Source organism: Labrus bergylta, chromosome 7 (genome assembly GCF_963930695.1).
Source record: "Labrus bergylta chromosome 7, fLabBer1.1, whole genome shotgun sequence".
In the NCBI taxonomy this organism is placed as follows: Eukaryota; Metazoa; Chordata; class Actinopteri; order Labriformes; family Labridae; genus Labrus; species Labrus bergylta.
The window spans coordinates 13,000,738-13,022,661 of NC_089201.1; the positions used below are offsets into that span (position 1 = coordinate 13,000,738).

Consider the following 21,924-nt stretch of genomic DNA (forward strand, 5'->3'; position numbering starts at 1 on the left):
TTTTATTATGTCACGTATTGAACATCAACTTTTTGCTCAAATGTCACCTTTAACAGTAACATTTAACTGATCTTCTTCGGAGCATCAAAGCATTTTTTTTTTTTAGCTGATGTTACAACATACCGACTTTCCGAACTGAAATCACGTGAACACGCTGAAGTCGGAAGAACGACTTCCCAACTCGGAAACTTGGATCTTGGGATCACCCGAGCAGCACCTGAACGCAGCAATAATAAAAGAACATTCTGATTGGTGGAGCGAGGTAAAGAAGTTTTAATGGCGGAGGGTTTTTGTTACCACGAACCTCTTCTGTTTCCTAAACAGAGGAATACCTTTCAGTAAATAAATAAAGTAAATATATAAATAAATCAGACGTTAATGTGGTCTGTACAGGATCTAAAATGGCCACGTTAGTTCTGGATAACGGGGCGTACACGGCGAAGATTGGATACGGCCAGGAGAAAGTCAGGTAGGTGGAGAAATGTTAGCGAGGTAGCTGAAATTAAAGATTTAAATAATAATTTATCAATAGAAACAGTTCAGACGTATCGCTCTGTTATATGCAGTCTATGGTTTTATGAATATAAAATACATTAATGTAACTGAGGAGGCACAGACAGCTGCCCTCGGAGAACCTGCCGTCAAACTCAATGTAAAAAAACACGATTTTTACCGTTTAAAGGTTTTTTAAACAACAAAACTGCAAGAAAGAAAACAACTTTACATCAAATCTGAGTATTTAGGGCTTAAACTGAAATTCGGCAGACCATTAAAGACACTAACTTCAATTATCAGCTTTGTATTAATGTGCCGTACCTCAACACACCTCCGAGGAATAACATCACAGATTATAAGTGAGTTCTGCTCATAGACTATAAAATGGTTTGGCTGCAGCCTGGAGACCTCACGCCATCCCGTCCTGCAGCCAGTGGTGATTCTAGGGTCTGTTGCCCTTCAAACCAGCGTTCATCAAAATTAACCCTTCCTCTATTTTCCTGTTTCTTTTTTCTCTCCTATAGATAGATCATAAAAACTAATTTGAAACAGATTGATACCTGAGCTAGTTTCTAAAGCTAAAACAATACTTTGTTTATACCGTAGTGAAGGTTTCTCTATGTGACCGTTTCTGTTTCTCTCACAGTGTCATCCCAAACTGTCAGTTTCGCTCCAAGACATCCCGATTAAAAACCTTCACAGCCAATCAGCTGGATGAGATCAAAGATCCGTCAGGGCTCTTCTACATCCTGCCCTATCAGAAGGTGAGAGAGGGAGAGGAGGAGGCTGCAGCGTTGTGGAGGGATCTGGTCTTTAATGGTTTCTTTTTCTTCCTCTTCAGGGTTATTTGGTCAACTGGGACGTCCAGAGGAAAGTGTGGGATCATCTGTTTGGAAAGGAGATGTTTAAGGTAGGTCGGTCATGATACCAGGATTTTAAACATTAAGACGATCCTAGAAGATTAAAAAAAATAAAACATCAGTAGCAGCTTTTTGTTCAAACTATGAAGATCTGCAGATTTATTTTGAAGCTTCAGGACGTTTTGACACAAAGATCTTTGACATAACGGAGAGAGTGACGTTTTAAAACACGGCCGTAGATGAAGGTTTAAAGTTTCCTCCTTTTTTTTTCTTTGATATGGAACGTAACTTGAGTTGTAGCGCCTGCAGCGTCAGAATCACATTACTGCACACCTGTTAGTTGACTCATACCTCCATTCATGGTGTCCTCCGTCACCCACACCCACAATCATCTACAGTTCTGGTAGAGTCACGTCGGCACAATCTCCTGGTGGATGTGTTTATTTCCCCGTCCGATCAGCTGGTGGAGTGAGTTGTTCTCCAGAGTCAGGAGCTGCCGGTTCCAGTGGAGCTAAGTCGCTCACCTGACAGGACGGACTCTCTAAACTTCGGTGTCTCCTAACTAAATTGATGTTTTGTGTTTTTCTGGTGCAGGTGGACTTTGCAGACACCAGCATCATCATCACGGAGCCGTACTTCAACTTCTCCTCCATCCAGGAGTCCATGAACGAGATCCTGTTTGAGGAGTACCAGTTCCAGTCGGCTCTCAGAATAAATGGTGAGACGTCACTTTCTGCTCGGGGGTCTTCTTACGGTTCGATGTGACGTCAAATCAGACAGGGTTTAATGCTGCATTCAGGTGCTGCTCGGGTGCTCCAAGTTTCCGAGTTTGGAAGTCAAACTTCAGTGTGTTCACGTGATTTCAGTTCGGAAAGTCGGAATGTTGTAACAGCAGCAAAAAACAGCACTGATGCTACGTAGAAGAAGATCAGTGAAATGTCTCTGTTACAAGTGATATTTGAGCAAAAAGTTGATGTTCAATACTTGAATTAATAAAAAGTACATTAACATTAACAAAACATATTTTGCCCCCATGATTCTGACGTCAAGTCAGGAAGTCCGGGCCCCTCATTCTTTTCTGAGTTGTTGTTCCGACTTGAGCAGGTGTTCATGTGCATTTTACAACTCGGAAACTCGTTTCGCCAATGTGTCCGACACCACATGAATGCAGCATTAGTCCAGCTGGTGCACAGGGTGTAACTTTAAGTTGGTCGTAAGCCTCAGATCTGTGTCCAGTTAGTAAAAGAGAGCCTGCGTTTCATTTGGATCGTCTTTGATTTGAAGCTTTACTGTAGAAGTTATCGTTATGATTGATGTGTTCTATGTTCTCCAGCCGGATCTCTCAGCGCTCATCGCTTCTTCCACTCCAAACGATCGGAGATCTGCTGCTTGGTGGTCGACAGCGGCTTCTCCTTCACCCACATCGCCCCCTACTGCCGCAGCAAGAAGATGAACGACGGCATCCGCAGGTAAGAAGACGGCGCCAACAACACTTTAAATAAACCTGCAACAGTTAAAATATTATTTACACCAACAAATGACTGACGTGCTTTCTGCCTCCGGCACCTGAAAGGATCAATGTGGGAGGAAAGCTGCTGACGAATCACCTGAAGGAGATCATCTCATATCGGTGAGTTTTCAGTCTTATAGGCTCAAAAGTATTATTGTTGTCATGAAGTCGAATAGAATAATAATAAAATAATCTCTGTGTTCCTCCCAGGCAGCTTCATGTCATGGATGAAACTCACGTCATCAACCAAGTGAAAGAAGACGTCTGCTACGTGTCGCAGGAGTTTTACAAAGACATGGAGATTGCACAGTGAGCACACGGAATAAACACACACACACACACACACACACACACACACACACACACACACACACCACACGCCGGGCTGATCACACGTTTAAAGGTCACATATTCTCCTCTTCAACCAGTGTAAATAAGTCTCAGAGCTCCTCAAAACATGTGTGTGAAGTGTCTTGTTCTAAATCCACTCTGATCCTGTATTTGATCATGCTTATAAACCCCTCTATTTCAGCCCTGCTCAGAACAGGCTGTTTCTGTGTCTGTAACTTTAAATGTAAATGAGCTGTGTCTGACCACGCCCCCTCTCTGGAAGGGCTTGGGTGTCTCGGGCTTTCTCGCTCCATGTCCTATTGTTTACGATGAGAAGGCAGACTCAGAGGGCAGAACAAACACCTAGCTGTGGGAGTGTCACCCACCTGGGGGAGGGGCTACTCGCCCTTTGTGATGTCATGAAGGGAGAATCTCGAAACGGCCTGTTTGAGCACACATTTTCTGAAAAGTGGAGCAGGCAAAATATTCTATCCTGCTGCTGTGGATTATATAGTTCCTTATAATCATCCCATTTCCAATATGACCGTTTTATAAACGTCTCTCTCGTCATGGCGTCTGCTGAACGTGTCAGTGACTTAAAGTGTTTTTAGGAAGTTCTGTTTTTTACGTGTGTGATCTGTTTTTAGGTCGAAGGGAGAGGACAACTCTGTGATGAGGGATTACGTTCTTCCTGATTTTAGCTCCATTAAAAAAGGCTTCTGCAAGGTGATAAAACATGATGAGAATATTTATGTGTTGTTACTTTAGAGTGACAGGTCTTCATCGTTATCATTCTTCCTCTCTTCTCTTTGCGTCCTGCAGCCTCGAGAGGAGATGATCCTCAGTGGAAAGTACAAAACAGGAGAGCAGATCTTGAGGTTGGTCAACGAGCGCTTTGCTGTCCCCGAGATGCTCTTCCACCCGTCAGACATCGGCATCCAGGAGATGGGCATCCCCGAGGCCATTGTGGACTCCATCCAGTCCCTACCAGAAGGTCAGACCACATACGGAGCACAGCGCCTCATGTCAAGAGAGACACTGAGACTTACCTTTACACCCTCTCCTTACATTAAGAACAATTTGAGATCTAACTTAATGTTTTCTCTTATGTTTTTCTGCAAGCAGAGATGCAGCCTCATTTCTACCAGAACATCGTCCTGACCGGAGGGAACACTCTGTTTCCCGGCTTCAGAGAGCGCCTGGAGGCGGAGCTACGATCACTCGCCCCTGCCCACCTCCCTGTGTCAGTGCTGCTGCCTGAAAAGTAAGATTCCTGACCGTGACCAGGCCCTCCATCACTGTGGATGAACACTAGTCTCATATACAGAAACTTGGACTCATGACTATAAAAACAAGTATTTATGATGATTATAATGTATTCATTTATTTAATTAAAGCTCTAGGCATCAATCTGAGCTTTACATCTAAACGTATGTGACCGGTTTAAACGGCTCGTTCAGGTTTGAAGGTGACATCTCGTCTGTTATTGGCTCTAATATTAACACCATGTTGTCATTAATCGTGTCAACCATCTCGTCCTGTAGCCCCATCACGTACGCGTGGGAAGGAGGGAAGCTGCTGGCTCACAGTCCGGACTACGATGAGATCGTTGTGACTCGAGAGGACTATGAAGAGAACGGACACTGTATCTGTGAGGACAAGTTTGACATCTGACCGCTGCAGAGTCTTCAGCATCCTCAGGAAGACGCACAGAATCTGAGACATTACGCTCCACAGCTGTTTGTGTCTCACTTTCAGGACGGACAGGAAGTGAATGAAAAATTATGTTTTTTCTACAGCTGTTTTATGATTTTATAAATGTGAATGTGTTGATTGTTTTTCTGACCTGATAAAAAGGGCGGAGCCAGAAAACATGGTGGGCTGAAAACATTTCTTTTACCATCTTTAAGTCAGGAAGTGAGTCGAACTTTATCCATAGAGCACTTTTAAAACACTCAGTTACAAAATATAAAGTAATCAAACAAAACATACAGAGAGAAGATGAACATAAATAAAAATCAGGCAAGACTTTCTCATCGTCTGTAAGCTTCACATATGAAGGACGTTTATCCCTTTGAATAATTTGTTTATTTGTGATAATTTAGAGGTTTGGACTTTTAGTTTGAAAAGGGTGAAAGGATTGTGAGGGTTTCACTTTGGGCCTGAGGTTATTACTAAGACATTTCTCACTGTTTTCAGGATGTCAACAAACCAAAACTGAACCAATTAAAGAATCATTTATAATACTATTCAAAACAAGTTCAACATACGTTCCTACTAAACCATTAAAATAATAAATATGGTTTTAATGGGAGTATGAGTATTATATATTCAGTCTTCATTGCAGCAGAAGCTCAGTCTGTAGGGTCTTGTATCGTTCTTATCTGGTCTTCTGACGACTCGAAACGCTTTCACACCGCAGGTCACACCTAAACATTCACGCACCGATGGTAGAGGCTGCTGAGTAAAGAGACCATCAGAAACTGATTTTATGGAAGGCCTTATATTTCTCGATTTATACAGGATTGATTGTTGACTTTAAAAATTTGGAGAGTTCCCAATTTTGTATCGGAGTATTTTGCGAGCATTCCCGTAAGAGTTTATAATAGATGAACCCCTAAACCGGAAGTGCAACCCGTTTTATTTTGAAACCTTTTGCGTGTATTTAGCATTATTTTTTTGTTGTGTCCAAAAGTCCTCTTTCAATATTAACACATTTTTAATAATTCTCATCAATTTCCTTTTGATTTCCAATAGTCATGAATTTAGTTTTATCATCAATGCATGTGTAATAATAATAATAATAATAATATAATAATTTGAACAATATAATGAGCCGAACAAATAAAATATTATAAATTAATTTAGTTGAAGAATCACAGATGACATTTTTTTCTTTGACACTATACGTTTTTCTGATTATGTTCTCATAATTTTAATAAAGCACAATAATTAATAGTAATATTAATAATAATTATATTTCCTACTTGATTTAAAATATTTCTCTTGCGCAGTATCCGGTAGTATCCCGCTTGTTGCCTTGGTAACGGATCTTAAAAATTAGGAACTGACGAAAAAAACGCAGGGTGTGCTATCGAAAAGTGCTACCCATTTAGATGGTGCTCTGGCGAAATGCTTACTCTAAAATCTTGAATAAAGGTTTTATTAGAGAGTATAAAAACATACTTCCCGCCTCATTTCATAGCAAAATGCAGCACGTTGTGGTGTTCTAAAGTGATTCTGTACTGGGAGCATTATTTGATTGAAGATTATTTTCCATCGGGATATGCAAACCCTAAAATCTTCAATCAAAAGTACCAAAACTTGCTCCCCATACTCCGATAATGCATATGAGGATAGTAATGAATTAATGATAGAGTTAGTTTGTATTAGTAGAATTTTTTATACAGGATTATCGTTTTTTTGCCCAATTGTAGCATTTTTTCGACACGGCAGCACATCTCGACATAACACCCCTCCGTCTGTTTTTGGCGGGAATCCAAGCGAACTCCGACGACGCTAGCCTAGCTGAGTTAGCTGAACTGTCTCTCTCTCACGGTTAATTTCTCTTTTTGGTTTTAGTCTCACTAATAGAGTAACTTAAATTAGGGGTCGTTACTCAGGACCGGTTAACTACGATCTTTAGTTGAAAATAAGTCGTGTGAATTTGTTTATAACTTTCCTTTTTCAAAAATTAACTATGGCTATTAGTAAGTAGCCGAAGCTAAGGCTAGCACCGTTAACCTGGGAGCAATCTCTTGATTTAAAGGTAAAGGTGGCTGCCTTTTAATCTACTTTTAATCGACAGACTAGATTTTAAAATGGCTTCAGCACGAAAACAAATGAAGAAAAAACACCCGGAGGAGAAATCAGATAAGAAAGTGTTTGATTTTACTGAAGAGGATAAAAAGAAAGAGCTGAGCGCTTCAGAGGATGAAGCCAGAGAAGGTGACAGATGTTAACTTTACAATCAGCTGGTGTTAGTCTGTGACGCATTTACATAATGTTTAAATTATAATTCCTGACTGTTTTAAAGATGAAACTCCAATAGTGGACAAGATGGCCAAGAAGAGACCTGCAGCTGACTTTGAAGAGGAGGGGGCTGCATGTGCTGTGGGGTATGAAATATGAATGCTTTATTACAGATATCTAAGTGTTATTGGACCTTATGATAAATGTGATCAACCTTTTCTCTTTCCACACTTGCAGCAATGAAGTTCAGTCCATGTTGGAGCGCTTTGGAGGTAAGATATCTGCAGGTGTCTGTTAAAGTATGCAACCTTATTACTTTAATCAAAGTATAGATAATCCTCCTGGGCCTATATAACTTCAATAAAAGTGAAAGTACTCAAGTACTTGCTTTTAAAAACACTTATTTGTTTTTTTTTTACAATGCAAGACAGCAGTCAAGAATACACAGGTGTAAATACTGTAAATATTAGTTGGTCGAAGCCCATCAAATAAAAACGGATTAACCATCAAAAGATTCACCCCAGTACAGCATGTGAGCTAATAAGACCTGTTTTTTTTTTTTTTAACCAGACTGAAAACATGTTAATTTCTGCTGTAAAAACTGGCTTTTTGATGGGTGTGTATTTGACTTCCCGTGCTTCTGGTCGAGGTCGGGTCAAGGTGGCAACAGGTGAAGTAAGTCAACCCAGACACCCCTCTCCCTATCAACCTTTTCCCGCTCCTCCTTGGGGATTCTGAAGCGTTCCCAGGCCAGGCGGAATTACCTCGGGGTCTCCTAACAGTTGGGCGAGCCCGGAAAATCTCCCTAGGGAAGGTGTCCAGGAGGCATCCTCATCAGATGCTTGAACCACCTCAACTGGCTCCTTTCGATGTGAAGTAGCAGCAGCTCTACTCCGAGCTCCCTCCGGATGTCTGAGCTCCTCACTCTGTCTCTAATGCTGAGCTCTGACACCCTCCACATGAAACTAATTTTGGTCGCTTGTATCCGCGACCTTATTCTTTCAGTCTCTACCAAAGGCTCATGACCGACATCTTCGCTTTCAGGCTCAGCTCCCTCTTCACCACAACGGTTCAGTACAACGCCCATAGTACTGCTGACGCTGAGCCAATCTCACGGCCGATCTCACCCAAACTGTGAACAAGACATGGAAATACTTAAACTCCTTCATTTTTCATAATACTCTTCTCAACTGTATGTGTTACGAAATAGTATTCACATGTTGGTGTTAACTTGCTGTTAAATATAAGAAATAGCACTGTTTGGTATTATAATACAATACACCTGTATCATAGTCACGATTATTATTCTCATAAATGTGAATATATCCAGCTCGTAGTGAAACAGAAATGTCAGCAGTTTTGTGTTTTCTGCTTCCAGCTGATATCAGTAAAGTGATGCAGTCCAAAAAGAAACGTCTGGAGTCTCTGACAAAGAACTACATGAAGGGAAGCCAACACAAACTGGAGCAGCTGTGGAACACCTACCACACACAAAGGTTCGGTTTGTCTCTGTCATGTCATTTCAGGAACACCAGAAATATAAAAACCTGCTGACACTGTCGGCATAAGTAGGAAATAAAGTCTCTAATGAAGGTGAAAAGATGTGAAGACATCACAACACTACTGACATTTACAACATCAGAAGGTAATGAGTTTTAATATAAAGGGAAAGCTTTTAGAAGAGGGCCTAGACATTGAACAAATAACAGTTAGAGCACAACACAAAATACAGCCAATAAAACAACCAATAAACGTAAATTATTCTGCTGGAGTAATTCTACTTCTGTTACTTTATATCTACTGGGGGGCGGTTATCTTTGTACTTTTGCTTCAGGTCAATTTTAAATGCAACTTTTTCTGATAATAGTGTTTTTACTTTGTGGTTTTAAATCGAGATGTCATAAATTATGATGTTTAAAATGTGTATGTGCAGGCAGAAGATGACTCAGCAGTACTCTCAGCAGGTGTCCACGGCGCTGCAGCAGTGGGAGACTGAAGCCCAGCGAGCCGAGGAGCAGGAGGAGAAGCTCAATGTTAGTTCTCTTCTTTATTGATTGGTTGGATTGAGCTGCAGGTTTGATCCTCTGTTCCATCTTTTCCAACGAGTCAGTTTCAGGGCTGGTTAGAAACCAGTGCCTAATCTAGCACCAGTTCTTTGTGTTTCGACAGCCAAAGAACTGGCTATGGGACAAAACGTCAGTTCAAGAGTAACACCACCAACGCCCTGCTAGTCTACAAGAAAGAACGGCTCACGTCAGGGGTTAGGGGCGGGCCATCTTGACTAAAATAGAAGCACGTATTCAGTGACGTAATGACTTTAATAATGGGTTTTTGAAGCCCTTACCCGTGGAAAAGCAAACCGGTTCTTAGACGGCGCGCAAGTTGAACCAGCTCTGAACAAGCTCCAGCCAGAAGCAGCCACTGGTTCACTTTGGTGCAAAAGGAGTATATAAGAAAAGAAAAGAAAATATCGTCTCAGGTCTTTTTTGCTGTGAGAGTTTGTTTCCTTTTATTATTATTCAAACTGTTCATAGTGACCAATTATGAATAACATTTAGTCATTACAGAGCTAAGATCGATTCTTATTATGTAACAAACTGTAAAGGTGTCATAAGATTGTCACAATGTTCAATACTCTGATATTTCTAAATCCTTGTGCTTTTAAACGATTCAATAGCCAAGATTATTATGTCCAATTGTACCCAAAAGTCCAAAAGTTCTGAAAGAAACAAACAACAGTTGTAAAATCGAGAAGGAATCCACAATCCACAGCTACAGAGGGAGAAAGAGAACATGATAATCATATATATAAAAATCATGATACAGAGAAATAAGACGTTATTTTCTGATTGTTTTAAAGCGATTACTCTCTGAAGAATCACGTCAACAAACACGTCAACACCTCCAAAATAAACGTGAAGGAAAGAGCATTGTTTGGTTGCTAATGAAGTCGTGCTCCTTTCTGATGCCATGTGTCTCTGCGCCGCCATCTGTCAGAGACAAGCTAACTTAAATTCACCTGTCAGCGAATACCCTCAGCTTTTAACTTTCTTAAAGATGCTCATGTTATGTTAGAGTCTGTTGCAGAGAGCAGAGGAGAGGAGACAGCGATGTCACCTGGTACCTTTATGTTTGCTTTAAGTCCTGACCTGCCGACTGTTGACTGTGAGCGTCACATCAATACTCAAACGCTGACGCTCATAAAATGTCTTCAATCAGAAGGTTAGAAAATAGACAAAGAGCAGAATCACTGCAGACACGTCTTCTGGATTATTCATGACAACTCAGACAACTCTGCCTTTATTTATTTTGGCTCTTATTGCTATAAACAGTCCATCCAATTTGTGTCTGTGTTCAGTGACTTTTTCTTATTTGCAGGTTGAACATCAGAAATAACAAATTAACCAGTGTTGGTACCCAGGAGGTTATTTTTTTTGTTGCTGTGGTATTAAAACAGTTATCACTATCGTTGGACTTTTACTAGTATCTGGTAGCATGACAACGCTACACTGATAGTTGAATTTATTAATGATTCTGAACGACGTTAAGAGAGCAGATGTTAATCAGCAGTGGTTCCTCTCTCTGCAGAATCTTTTCAGACAGCAGCAGAAGATCATGCAGCAGGCTCGAGTTGTTCAGAACCAGAAACTAAAGACTGTCAGACAGCTGTACGAGCAGTTTGTTATGGTCAGTACATTATGTTATATTCTTCTAAATCATGAGATAACAGATACAAACACAACACCTCCAAGGCCTCCAATAAGCTTCACACCGACATAGAGTTTTTCTGGTGTCACGCTTGCACCTCGCAGGACAATTAAGAATATTGGAGACAGTTTCTCATTGCCGTGTTTTTCATTGCAAAAAAAGATAAGCGTTAACAGTTAAACAGACTGATTAGTAAACAACCAGAAATGAGTGAAGGAAACGCCTGAAACTGAAGGCCATTCTTGATTTTCCACAGAACATGGAGGATATGGAGAAGAGCCACGACGCTTTCCTGCAGGGGGCGCAACAAGAGCTGAAGAAGGAGATGGCCACCCTGCAGAAGAAGATCCTCATGGACACAGTGAGTGCACACCTGATGTTTACCTTGACAGGAGTTGTTGCAGCAGTGAATACGTTACCGGACAAGTGGGACAAAATAACCTTTAGAGTTTATGCTGCTCCTCGGAAACATCATACTTCCCTGTTGTGCAATCGTGATGACGACATACACGCATTCACGTTCTCTGGTCGGAAAACAGCAACAAACATGGACGCTAGTCAGCAGTGTCGGACATGTTACTGTTAACTAGTTACAGTTATTAGTGTTCACATTATTTAGTGTCGCTGTGGCAGAACGGTGCTGCGACAAGGTGAAGGTATTTTACCGATCAGATCTCTGAAGGCAACAGACTCAACCGTCGATGAAGCAAGTCCAGCTTACACATCGTGGACGGCTGTTTGTGAGGAGTGTCTCCTCCTCGGTCCGTGAGCTGTACCAGGGTCACCGAGTTCTGCAATGCCGCGCTCCCTGACAGTTAGTTTAGTAGACGCGTGTCGTTGTTTAGCTCGGTGCTTCGCTCTTGTGAGAGGTGTTTGACGTCCTGCACACAGACGACAACTCACCGCTATATTTTTGTCGTTTAACTTGAGCGAAAGAGAAAAATAATGGCGGTATTTCTGAGACGGAAAGCTTAAGGCTGCTGTTTGTTTGTTTGTTTACGGCGTGCAGCGTTTTTCTCCCAGGATGCTACTGGTCTGACGTTGCCATTGGCGTAACCTGACCCGACGAATAACTGTCAACAAACCTTAATCTTGTGACGCCGTTACTGAATGTGCTCATAACTCTTGTATACGATAAATACGATATTTCTGAGGAGCACATGAAGACATCATTCTGTCAGAAACCTGAACCTCCTTAAATCCAGAAGATCACGTGTCAGGATGTTAACCCCGACATTTCTCCGGAAACTTGAAAGACACTTAAACACTAAATGGGGGAAATATATATATATATCAGTGTTTCCCCCCCCCCCCCCAATGCTGTAAACCTAGGGTAAACACTGTTATGTATATATTTAAAGTTTTTTCTGTTTTTTTTTTTGGAACAGGATGTGAAGTCAGAAGCTTATGATTACTCTGACTTGTTTCCACAGCAACAGCAGGAAATGGCCACGGTCCGTAAGTCTCTGCAGTCCATGCTGTTCTAGTTGACTGCGAAGAGGTAGCCTCCACTTTAACGATGCATTCTGGATAATTTACCACAGGTTCTCTTGTTGTAAACGTCTCGTGTTGTCATGGTGATACGCTGTGACTTTGTTCTGTGTTCTGTTACAGAGTTTGGGATTTCTGTAACTTGTTTTTTTTTACCAGTTGAATTAATTTATTACAGCTGACTGTTCTGTCTCTTACAGTTTGTTTTAGTTTTATTCAGAGAGACAGGGGTTAGGGTTAGACGCTCACGTCTCATAAAGTCTGGACTGCTTGTAAACGCTACAACAAACGTTTAAAAAGTTTCATTCAACAACAGATATCTTCTTTATCTTCGTCTGAATTATTTGATGTAAAACAAAAGATTAAAATAATCCTGGTCATGTTTCTAAACCTGTGAAATCACCTTTTGAGAAAAATATGAATAAACAAACAACTCTTTTTGTACGGCTCCAATTGGTCCTTCATGTCAACGTTTTATATTCCATCAAAGAGTAAAGATTTGATTAAGATTTAGTGTGTTGTTAGTCCCCGTGTCCACAAAGCATATTTTCTATTATTTCCAATGTGGAGAGAGTGATGCAGCAGCAGGAGGTCAAGACCAAGTCAGGGCAAATTCCGAGATGAGACCAAGACCTTCAAAAAGTGGTCTTGGGACTGGTCTTGCGTACTACAACACTAATTCTCAGTGCGCACAGCCTGAAAAAAAAAATGCTAGGTGGACACAGGGCTTTACATTTCAAGCCTACCTGGATCTCCCTTCAAAGTCACCAGACTCTGTTCACAAAAATGTATTCATTCTTCCTTGCAGAACACAGTTATAACTTAACTGCTGCTTCTATTGGTTAGGTTTTTAATGTGACACATTGGACATGTCGCTGTACGAGCTGGGGATCACTGAGCCACAGCCGCGCCTGCTGTCAGATGTCTAGCCTTTCTGACAGTGTTGTGGGCGGCACACTGTACGGGGGGGTGAATGTTTTGATGACTCATCAGTTTTGATTTGATGAAGGATAAGAGTTATTCACAATAAGGCGTGTAGCTGACCTGATTGACAGGCGGGTGCTGCGTAACGGTTTGTCAGGATTCTTAAAACCCGCCTCAGCTCCAGCTCTCAGCCTGTCTTTAGGTTGACTGAAAGTTAGGGTGCGTTCGAATTGTCCCTCCTATTGCCTTTCACTATCCACTTTACCTTAACCCCGGGGAAAACTTCATGAGGTTAAGGAAAGATGTTAGGAGACTTCATAAAGGACTTAGGGAAAGGCGATCTCGTTGCTCTGACAATCCGACCGCATTTTCCACTAGGCGACGTCATTAAATGCGTCTGGCCGGCGGAGGTTAATGAAGTGGGTCCACCATGTTGAAACTACAATGTTCCAAAAATGGACTACAAAAAACGCATCTAAAAAACTTTCCCCTGTGCCTTCTTACTGGTGAAATAATCCTAATCACCACAAGGTTGGGATTGAAATAAAAGGCTACAAGTAACAAAAGTGAAACCTTCACCTTCCTGTCCACTCATAAATCAACATCAAAATAAATATGATTGTATGAAATTAATTGTTACATTAATGTAAGATATAGCCTACACATAATATTTTAAGCATACAAATGTACAACTGCACAAAGCATTCTTAAGTGAATGAAATATGTTGAATCATCTGGCTAAAAATGTCTCTTATCTTTTTATCCCTTACATGATCTGCGTCACTTTACGGTCAAAGTTCATTTTCGTGAACGGTAGGATGCACGACTCGCTTTAAATGTTGCGGCCGAAAGGAATTGTGGGGCGGTATATCTCATCTCCTTTCGTAAAGGATGGTCCAGTGTATCCTATGCTAAAGGAGGTTATAAAGGAAGCATTGACCCACCTTTCCTTAACTTTTAGAGAATTTGAACGGCTCTTATCATGGCTGCCACTTAAACGCTTCCAGGGTTAAGGTAAAGTGGATAGTGAAAGGAGATAGGAGGGACAATTCGAACGCACCCCTGCAGTCTAATGAACTCATTAAAATGTGGTTTATACGTGTTTTTATTATTCAGTTGATTATTTATAAAATTATCTTATACTTGGTTAATTGGTCAATTCAGAGTATTATTTGCAGCTCTTAATGTTTTTCATATCTACCTAGGTCATTTTATTTTCTGTTAATGTTCTGTTTTCTGCTTCTCTCTGCAGTATTTTTGTGTTTTATCATGTAGAATAAAATTAAACTTAAATGTAATAACATTATACATATATATTTTATATATTTCAGTATCTTTTTTTCGGAAATATTGGGAAAATTATACTAATTTTGAAGTTAGTTTATGTTGTTTTTTTGTCTGCCACTCTGCTGCGCCACTCTCCCGGTCCGTTAGGTGGCGCTAGTGCACCTCGCGCTGGTTTACCACCCGCCAAACACACCAAAGAAGAAGGGGGAGCCGGGGTGACTAACGTTAGTTTCACAACAGATCGTGTGTTGTAAAAGGGAAAACATCGTACTATATCACGGTAAAGTGAACTTTTATACAGTTTGTTATAAAGTTTTCAGTGTCGGCTGTGAAGTCTAATTGATTTTTACTCCGATAACTGTCGAGTGTGTTTAACGTAAGCTACTTTTGTTAGCTCTCTGTGCTAACGCTGCTAATACGCTGTTGTGTTTGTATTCACATATTTCCCGGTAAAATCACCGATCATTTCTGTGATTTGCTTTATAAGCTGTTTTTTTTAATGTTTTTATTATTGATGTACTCTGTTAAATGTAGATTTAAAGAACACGTTTAGTATGAGGATGAATTTGGTTGATGGGTAATTGAGCTAATTAATTACTTCCTTTCTCAGGTGGACTGTCTTATGTATCTTTATGTCACGAGACTGGATCTGAGCAGGTAAACAGAGGGGATCCAGGTGTGTCTTACTGCAGGGGATCCATCCAGGTGTGTCCCAGTGCAGGGGATCCATCCAGGTGTGTCTTACTGCAGGGGATCCATCCAGGTGTGCCTCAGTGTTCAGGAAGAGGTCATGGATGAGTCGTTTGCAGGCAGCTCGTCTGAGCCCGACAGTCCTGGAGTGATGAACCGCGGCTGCCTTCTGGACCCGGCTGATGTCCTGTACCATGATCTGTCGGTCATGGTCCCTGAAACACCCAGGTAACACAACTGCATGCTTTATAAATATATACACCTGTTGTCTATCTGTACAATCAATCAAAAAGAGCAGGCAAACTGTCTGAATTGCACAAGTACATCAGCAATGTTTTGTTTTTTGATATCTAAACCGTGTGCAGGACTTTGCCTGCCGTCTTTAGTGTTTTAAAACAATAACTTACCAACATTGGGCGTCTAGGATTTCTTCTTTTGTTGCTGTGGCATTGAAGAGGGTATCTTTATGGTTTGATTTCTACGAGAATTACAATTCTGGTATGAAGGGAAACTTCTGGAGCACACGGTCAATTCGGCAGTTTTTAATATTCCCCCAATGAGAGAAGGAGAACGGCAGTAACGTGAGGACAGACTATTTAAAGTTGTGTTCATGCATTGTTGTCTGTTGACTCTGAAGAAGACCCCGGCTGTGTCAAAAGGTCGGTGTGTTTGCTCCGAGCTGTTGACACTGTCTTCAGAAGTTTTCCTCCACGCTGTGATCTGTTTCACACCGGTTTGTCAGCTGTAGCGCAGACTCCCCTTCTTCGTTTAATTGCTGTAGTCATGGCAACCCAAGTACAATTTAAATTCTTGTATGTTTTCAAGTAAAACCACAACACAGGGTCTGGATATTTTTACCTCAATGTTTTAAATGTGTCGATAAAAACAGAAATATGAGTTTGTAAAGTGGATGGTAGCGATACGGAGAGGGGACCGTTGTCATGGTACCGGGGTTTAACATTTTAATATGATTCAAAGATATCTGTTTTGATGCCACGGCAACAAAAAGAGAATCCAAGGCTCCAAATATTGTGACCTGAATAGTGTCGGACGATTCTGTTTGTTTGCTGTATTAAAGAATGTGTTTGTCTCAGCCCACAGCTCGGTAAACGGAGGAGACGTGCTTGCCGCACAGAGGAACCTTTCAGTCCTGTAAGTGAGCGTGCTACAGCTGGGACAGATGTTACTCTCAGCGTTATCGTCCGGTGTTTACTGACGGCTCTATCTGTCTCCAGGTGGCTCTCAGCGGCGCTCCAGAAGTTTCCACCAGTAGTGAACAAGGGTTTTCACATAAATCCAAACGCAGGCGTCTGGCGGCAGCGATGGGAGAGCAGAGCGTCGGGTTTGTTACAGCTTCGTCTCTGATGTCCTTTCCTTTGGGCAGCTGGCTGGAGGCTCCGCTGTCCACAGCAACCTCGTCGTCCTCTTCGTCCTCTTCGTCCACGTCCTCGTCCACGTCCTACCTCACACCAGTATCAGAGAAGGAGGCAAATTTGAGTGTGGCGGGCAGCACAGCAGGAGAGAGTCCTGCTCCTCTCCGTCAGAGGCTGGCTCAGAGTCAGTCCTCAGTGTCTTCTCCAGCAACAGCCTCTGACGGTCTGTCCTTCCTCACTGCAGAGGAGAGGAGGTGGCTGAACGGCGAGCAAAGAGGCACCTCAGCAGGTGAGGAGGACACAGGAGAGACAATATCCTCTCTTCACTCACACCTCAAGAATGAAACGGTTCTTAAAACTGTTTTATATATCGTCAACAAATACATCCCCAAATGCACCAAACTAGTTTGTCAAGAGGCTTGTTTGAGTTGTATTTCATAAGTGAGTTAGAGCCGTCTTTAACGGTGAGTACAAAAAGAGAGCAGCACAACCAGACACAGTGAGACCTGAGTGCAGCTCCACATTTTAGCTGCCAGGAACCCTTGATGTGACATTGATCTTAAAATTATCGACAGGAGATGATTCAGCCATTAAACGTCTTGACTGAGGTCCCGTCCTGATGGGAGACACATGTTTCGTTTATTCGTCTGAATGTTTAGCGTGTTTGTTCTGCAGCTCCGGAGGAGATCGTCATCAGCGACGATGAGGAGGCTGTGGTTCGCTCAGCGCAGGAGGAGGAAGACGAGGCGATGGCTCGAAGCCTTCAGGTACGATCCTTCACCTGCAGACACAAACAGCTCACCTGTGCAGGGAGTGAGATTTACCCACAATGCTCTTTACCTTCTCAGGCCCAGTTTGACCAGGAGGAGACACACAGCAGACACCACCACCACCATCAACGTCTTCATCATCATTATCAGCAGCATCATCATCATCATCAGCAGCAGCAGCATCTTCATCATCATCAGCAGCAGCAGCATCTTCATCATCATCAGCAGCATCTTCATCCCAGGGTGAGACTGACTCTTTTTTTCTGTTACACATTTAAAGGAGAAGCGTTCTTTTTGTCTCGTATGAAAATATTTGTGAAACTGAAGTGGAACCTTTGTGTGCAGTACCACCACTACATGGAGTCCAGCTGGATGCCAAACCTGCTGGCTGCTGTCTCTCCTCTGGCTGGCTTTCAAGACGGTGAGATTAGAAACACACAGCTCTGATACTTTCACACCCACTGATTTCTTTTGGGTGCCGGTAACGTAGCGGTTATTGCGGATGTTATTCTGCCTTCTCAGTTTGGGAAGATGGTTGGAGAGAAATAACTTCCTGTAGCTACTTCACAATAAAAGCCTCCCTGTTTGTCCCCTCGACCGCAGGCTGCAGCACTTTCTGAGACTGTCGTGTTTGATGTTTATCTTCATCCAGAGTGCAAATGTCTGACCGCCATTAAAGATGAAACATAAACACAGAGTGATGACCCGTGCTGCTGATGGAGGAGAAACAGATGAACTGATATGCTGTTTTTTTTTTTTCTGTAGGTCTGATTGGCCAGCGCAGAAGTCGTGGGCGGGGCAGGAGAAGGAACGGTCTGCCTGATTTTTCAGATGGGCGTCATGGAGACGACTACGAGGTGAGATGGGGTTTTTTATGTCCTGCAGTCTGGAATGTAAACACATCTTAAAGGGAGAGTTGTGTGTTTGACGTGTGGTTGTACGAGGTACTCGTCAGGAAAGGGGCGGAGCCGACCGCCACCAATGTTCCGGGTCTTAAAGGACAAATGTAAACCTGCTCTGGTTTCAGGCTCTGCTGGCGTTCGAGGAGCGTCAGGGCGCCGTCGTGGCGAAGAAGTTAAGTCGGAGGGAGATCCAGAGGTTTCCAACCAAATCCTTCCAGTCTGCTAACAGCGGTGGGAACACTCAGTGAGTCCTCCAGCCCATCTGACCTGAACCTGAACCTGGACCCAGACCAGGATCTCGGGGTACTTTCAGCTACTTCAGTTTCAGGATTTAAACTGTCTCTGTCTGCTCTGCTGGTTGATTGACAGGTGTCAGATCTGTTTCTGTGACTACACTGATGGGGAGAAGCTGAGGATGCTGCCCTGTTTCCATGACTACCACGTGCCGTGTATAGACCGATGGTTAAAGGTAAGAGCTCACACACACACTGAATTCTCTGAATACACATTTCATTCCTGACGGCAACGAAAAGTAGCTCCTCTTTTTATTTCATCTTCATCGCTGAGCAGTACAACTCTTCATGATCCACGCCTGCACATTTTTAACTAATTTACTGTCACCTGCGTCTGTCTCTGTCGGGCATCTCATCTTTTTAAGCACGTATCTGTTTTTTTAAAAGTTCCTGATTTGAGGAGAACGGCGAGTGTTGTAAATGTCTGCAGCTGTAGTCTGACTGTGTTTCTCTCGTTCAGGATAACACCACCTGTCCCATCTGCAGAGCTAACCTGGCCGACAGTGACTCCCTCGCCCCCCCACACCTCTGACCTCCTCCTGAGAGCTGACGGCGTCGGCGCTGCAGTATTCACTTCTCACTGGAGTTGATGTTCAAAGAAAGACAAGTCGTGTGTTTTATACTTTAATTTAATTGTTTCACCTCAGAACTGAATTCAGGGATCAAACCTTCGATGCTGCTGTTCTTAAGTTTTTTTTTATGTGGAGAGAAAGATTTTCAGTCTGCTGATAAATTTCATTAAAATACTTTTTCCTCTTACGTTTGGCGTTGTGTCCTGACTCGCTGTTTAACAGAAAAGCTTTCATTAATCATGACGTGAACACATAACAGTGGATATGACTTTCAGTCAGTCAGAGTCTCTGGTGGTCGTCACTCGTCGTTATAGTAGCGTTGCTTCATGGCTCTGTACTTCCTCAGGTAGTAAAGTGCCTCCAGCTCTCGGGTCACGTACTCCCCTCGAGCGATCATCTCTTTGATCTTCTCCGGGTCGTCGACTGACTTGTTTTTAGTGAACGCAGCTCTCAGACGGTCCCTGAAGTAGTCGCCGCCTTTGGGATACTCTCGCCCGAGGTAGAGGAGCTGTGGAGGAGAACCCCGAGAAACAAACACATTTATTAATAAAGCAAATCAGGTTCAGCAGCTGCCTCGATTAACTCCCAATGAAGATCTATAGACTCACATTTTTATAGAGGCGGAGGACTTCAGCCCTCAGAGGGTTTGCCATCGTCACGGAGCTGAACAACAACCGTGACCTCAGGTGGTGATAGAAACGAGTCAGAGACGCAGCGCTGCTGGAAGGTCATGGAGAATGTTCACTCGAATACTGAGATTAAGACCCTTTTATTTTTAAACTAACCCCACGTTCTCTGTTTAACACATTTAGGGCTGACAGTGAGATTGTAAAGTGGCGTGCCGCTTGGGCAGCACGACTCCTGTTCAATGGCGTACGCCATGGTCGATGACATGCCACTCGGGGGTCAGGGGTTTGTTCATGTGTTGTAAAACCAGACCACTGGAATTTCTTTACATATGCATCATGGCGGTGGAAGATGACAGAAGAGTGCTACACCCGGCCCTCTAATGGCACTCACATAATATCCAAATTCTAAACAGAGCTGTCTCCCCCCGCCCCCTCCTCTCTAGAGTTGATGCTCACGCAGGTTGCCATGTGGTGGACACTGAAGCTTCAGTGTTTAGCCAGCTCTGCATCAGTCTGTAAACCTTTCTGTGTTCTAACCTCTCTCCATTTTTCAAAAGCATCTCCAATATTGATCCTAGTTTGAGCACGTTTCTGCTTGTGGAGCTTATTAGAAACATGCAGAGGCTTTTTAGGTCGGGTACAATCACTTCTATCTGAACCAGTTCTCTTACCCGCTTCCATTTCTGCAACACCTGTTGGTTTGACCTGATAACTGGTCTCATATCTGGCAATACGAGGGGCGTCCAAAACGGCCGTGTGGGGATTCCTTAAAACCGCCTACCTTCTCTGGTCCAAACAAATCCAGAGCATTCAGGACCAGAATCTAAAGTTAGAAGGAGGACATACTGGCTGCTGCATTGTTGTCAGAGAAGCCAGCACTTCAACATAGCATGTTTCCTTAATGTCTGATCATATAGTAAGCTCACTTTATCATTTCACTCACTACACATCTCACTGATTGATCCTTTAATTTAAGAACTTTTAGATAAAGTTTTCTCACGTTTTGCCCTCTTGCTCCTCCATAGTTCTGTCCCCTTCTTATGAGATGAGATGTGTTTCCAACAAGGTGAATATAACAAATACCAGTAAAACTGAATTTAAACGCTGTGAAGCAGCTGCACGAACTAAAGACTAATGGTGCGTTCAATTTCATCTCGAAAAAAGAAAAGTCGAATCGCCAGCCTGATACGTAATTAGGAACGCCCCCTTAAATCGGAACTCCCGACTCGGAAACTCGGGGAAATTCAGTATTCTGAGTTAAAGTCATACATCTTTTCCTACGTACATCAACAGTTAAGTTAAAGCTGTACACAAAGTGTCTTCTTTTAGTGCTATTTAAACGATCACATAATAGAAATAATAGTGTAAAAGTTATATCTATCGCTAGCAGCGACTTAAGAGTTCCGAGGTAAATTGAACGCACCATGACTTCTTCTGTTTACTTGTTTACGTTTGATGGTAAAAACGAGCTAAAATGTAAAATTAAACTCAAACACAGAGTTCGGCTTCAGTGCATTAGTGTTAATGGTTAGTAAATATTCAGATTTAAGTGATCTTACCTGTAAGGTGACCTCCGCTCAGCAGCTCTTTGAACTTTCGGCTCAAAGTCCGCTTTAATAACTCGCCGAGTTTAGCTAACTCGACATTAGTGACTCAAACTCCTTCAGGTTCGACAGTTCTGATAAACTTCCGGACTCTCGGGTCTGTTTCAGAACCTCTGACATTGAACGGAGCTTTAAAAAAAGAGTGAAACGAGCTCAATGTGACAGGTATTATGAAGAAGTTAAGGAGAGAGCTACCAAAACAGGAAACGTATTGCTCTGCGCATGCGCACCTGTCCGAACAGAGAAGGCTGGTTGTTTTTATCCAGAATTTTAAAATCAGGCTGTTTTTTTGTTTTTATTATCTCAATAAAAATAAACACCAGCGGCCTAATATCTCGGTATGAACAAAAATAAATAAACTGATATAAAATCAGGCAGTATAATTATTTTAATTAATAAATAAATATTTTTTTGTAAATCTCAATAAATATGAAAATCAGGGACGCATTTTAATTTTAATTTTTAATAAAAACAAGAGAATCAGGCTGCCTTTAAATCGAAATAACACATTTTT

General features: G+C 42.2%; 4 protein-coding genes across 5 annotated transcripts; 3 read left to right on the forward strand and 1 right to left on the reverse strand.

Moving 5' to 3' along the window:
- Window positions 1-245: 245 nt before the first annotated feature.
- actr6 (actin related protein 6) lies at window positions 246-5,069 on the forward strand. Its single transcript, XM_020648876.3, has 11 exons — window positions 246-469; window positions 1,142-1,259; window positions 1,337-1,405; window positions 1,950-2,073; window positions 2,689-2,824; window positions 2,929-2,985; window positions 3,076-3,174; window positions 3,843-3,921; window positions 4,018-4,189; window positions 4,321-4,459; window positions 4,740-5,069. The coding sequence occupies exons 1-11, from the start codon at window positions 402-404 to the stop codon at window positions 4,867-4,869; spliced, it is 1,191 nt and encodes a 396-aa protein (XP_020504532.1). The 5' UTR covers window positions 246-401; the 3' UTR covers window positions 4,870-5,069.
- Window positions 5,070-6,995: 1,926 nt separating this feature from the next.
- sycp3 (synaptonemal complex protein 3) lies at window positions 6,996-12,806 on the forward strand. The gene is made up of 8 exons (XM_020648896.3): window positions 6,996-7,143; window positions 7,232-7,313; window positions 7,405-7,439; window positions 8,546-8,663; window positions 9,101-9,200; window positions 10,756-10,854; window positions 11,132-11,236; window positions 12,309-12,806. Exons 1-8 carry the CDS (start codon window positions 7,017-7,019, stop codon window positions 12,360-12,362), a joined length of 720 nt encoding a protein of 239 aa, XP_020504552.1. The 5' UTR covers window positions 6,996-7,016; the 3' UTR covers window positions 12,363-12,806.
- Window positions 12,807-14,721: 1,915 nt separating this feature from the next.
- Window positions 14,722-19,364, forward strand: si:ch211-59o9.10 (uncharacterized protein LOC561841 homolog). Its single transcript, XM_020648893.2, has 11 exons — window positions 14,722-14,857; window positions 15,188-15,495; window positions 16,362-16,419; window positions 16,503-16,929; window positions 17,316-17,407; window positions 17,489-17,653; window positions 17,756-17,831; window positions 18,176-18,267; window positions 18,438-18,556; window positions 18,682-18,781; window positions 19,066-19,364. The coding sequence occupies exons 2-11, from the start codon at window positions 15,368-15,370 to the stop codon at window positions 19,135-19,137; spliced, it is 1,329 nt and encodes a 442-aa protein (XP_020504549.2). The 5' UTR covers window positions 14,722-14,857; window positions 15,188-15,367; the 3' UTR covers window positions 19,138-19,364.
- Window positions 19,217-21,639, reverse strand: lyrm5b (LYR motif containing 5b). 2 transcript variants are annotated; one of them, XM_020648894.3, is made up of 3 exons: window positions 21,366-21,639; window positions 19,786-19,894; window positions 19,217-19,685 (listed from the first exon to the last, which is right to left on the reverse strand). In XM_020648894.3, the coding sequence occupies exons 2-3, from the start codon at window positions 19,828-19,830 to the stop codon at window positions 19,476-19,478; spliced, it is 255 nt and encodes an 84-aa protein (XP_020504550.1). In that variant the 5' UTR covers window positions 19,831-19,894; window positions 21,366-21,639; the 3' UTR covers window positions 19,217-19,475. The 2 variants fall into 2 exon arrangements, with proteins under 2 accessions (XP_020504550.1, XP_020504551.1); XM_020648895.3 differs by having other exon boundaries at window positions 19,786-19,897.
- Window positions 21,640-21,924: the final 285 nt, after the last annotated feature.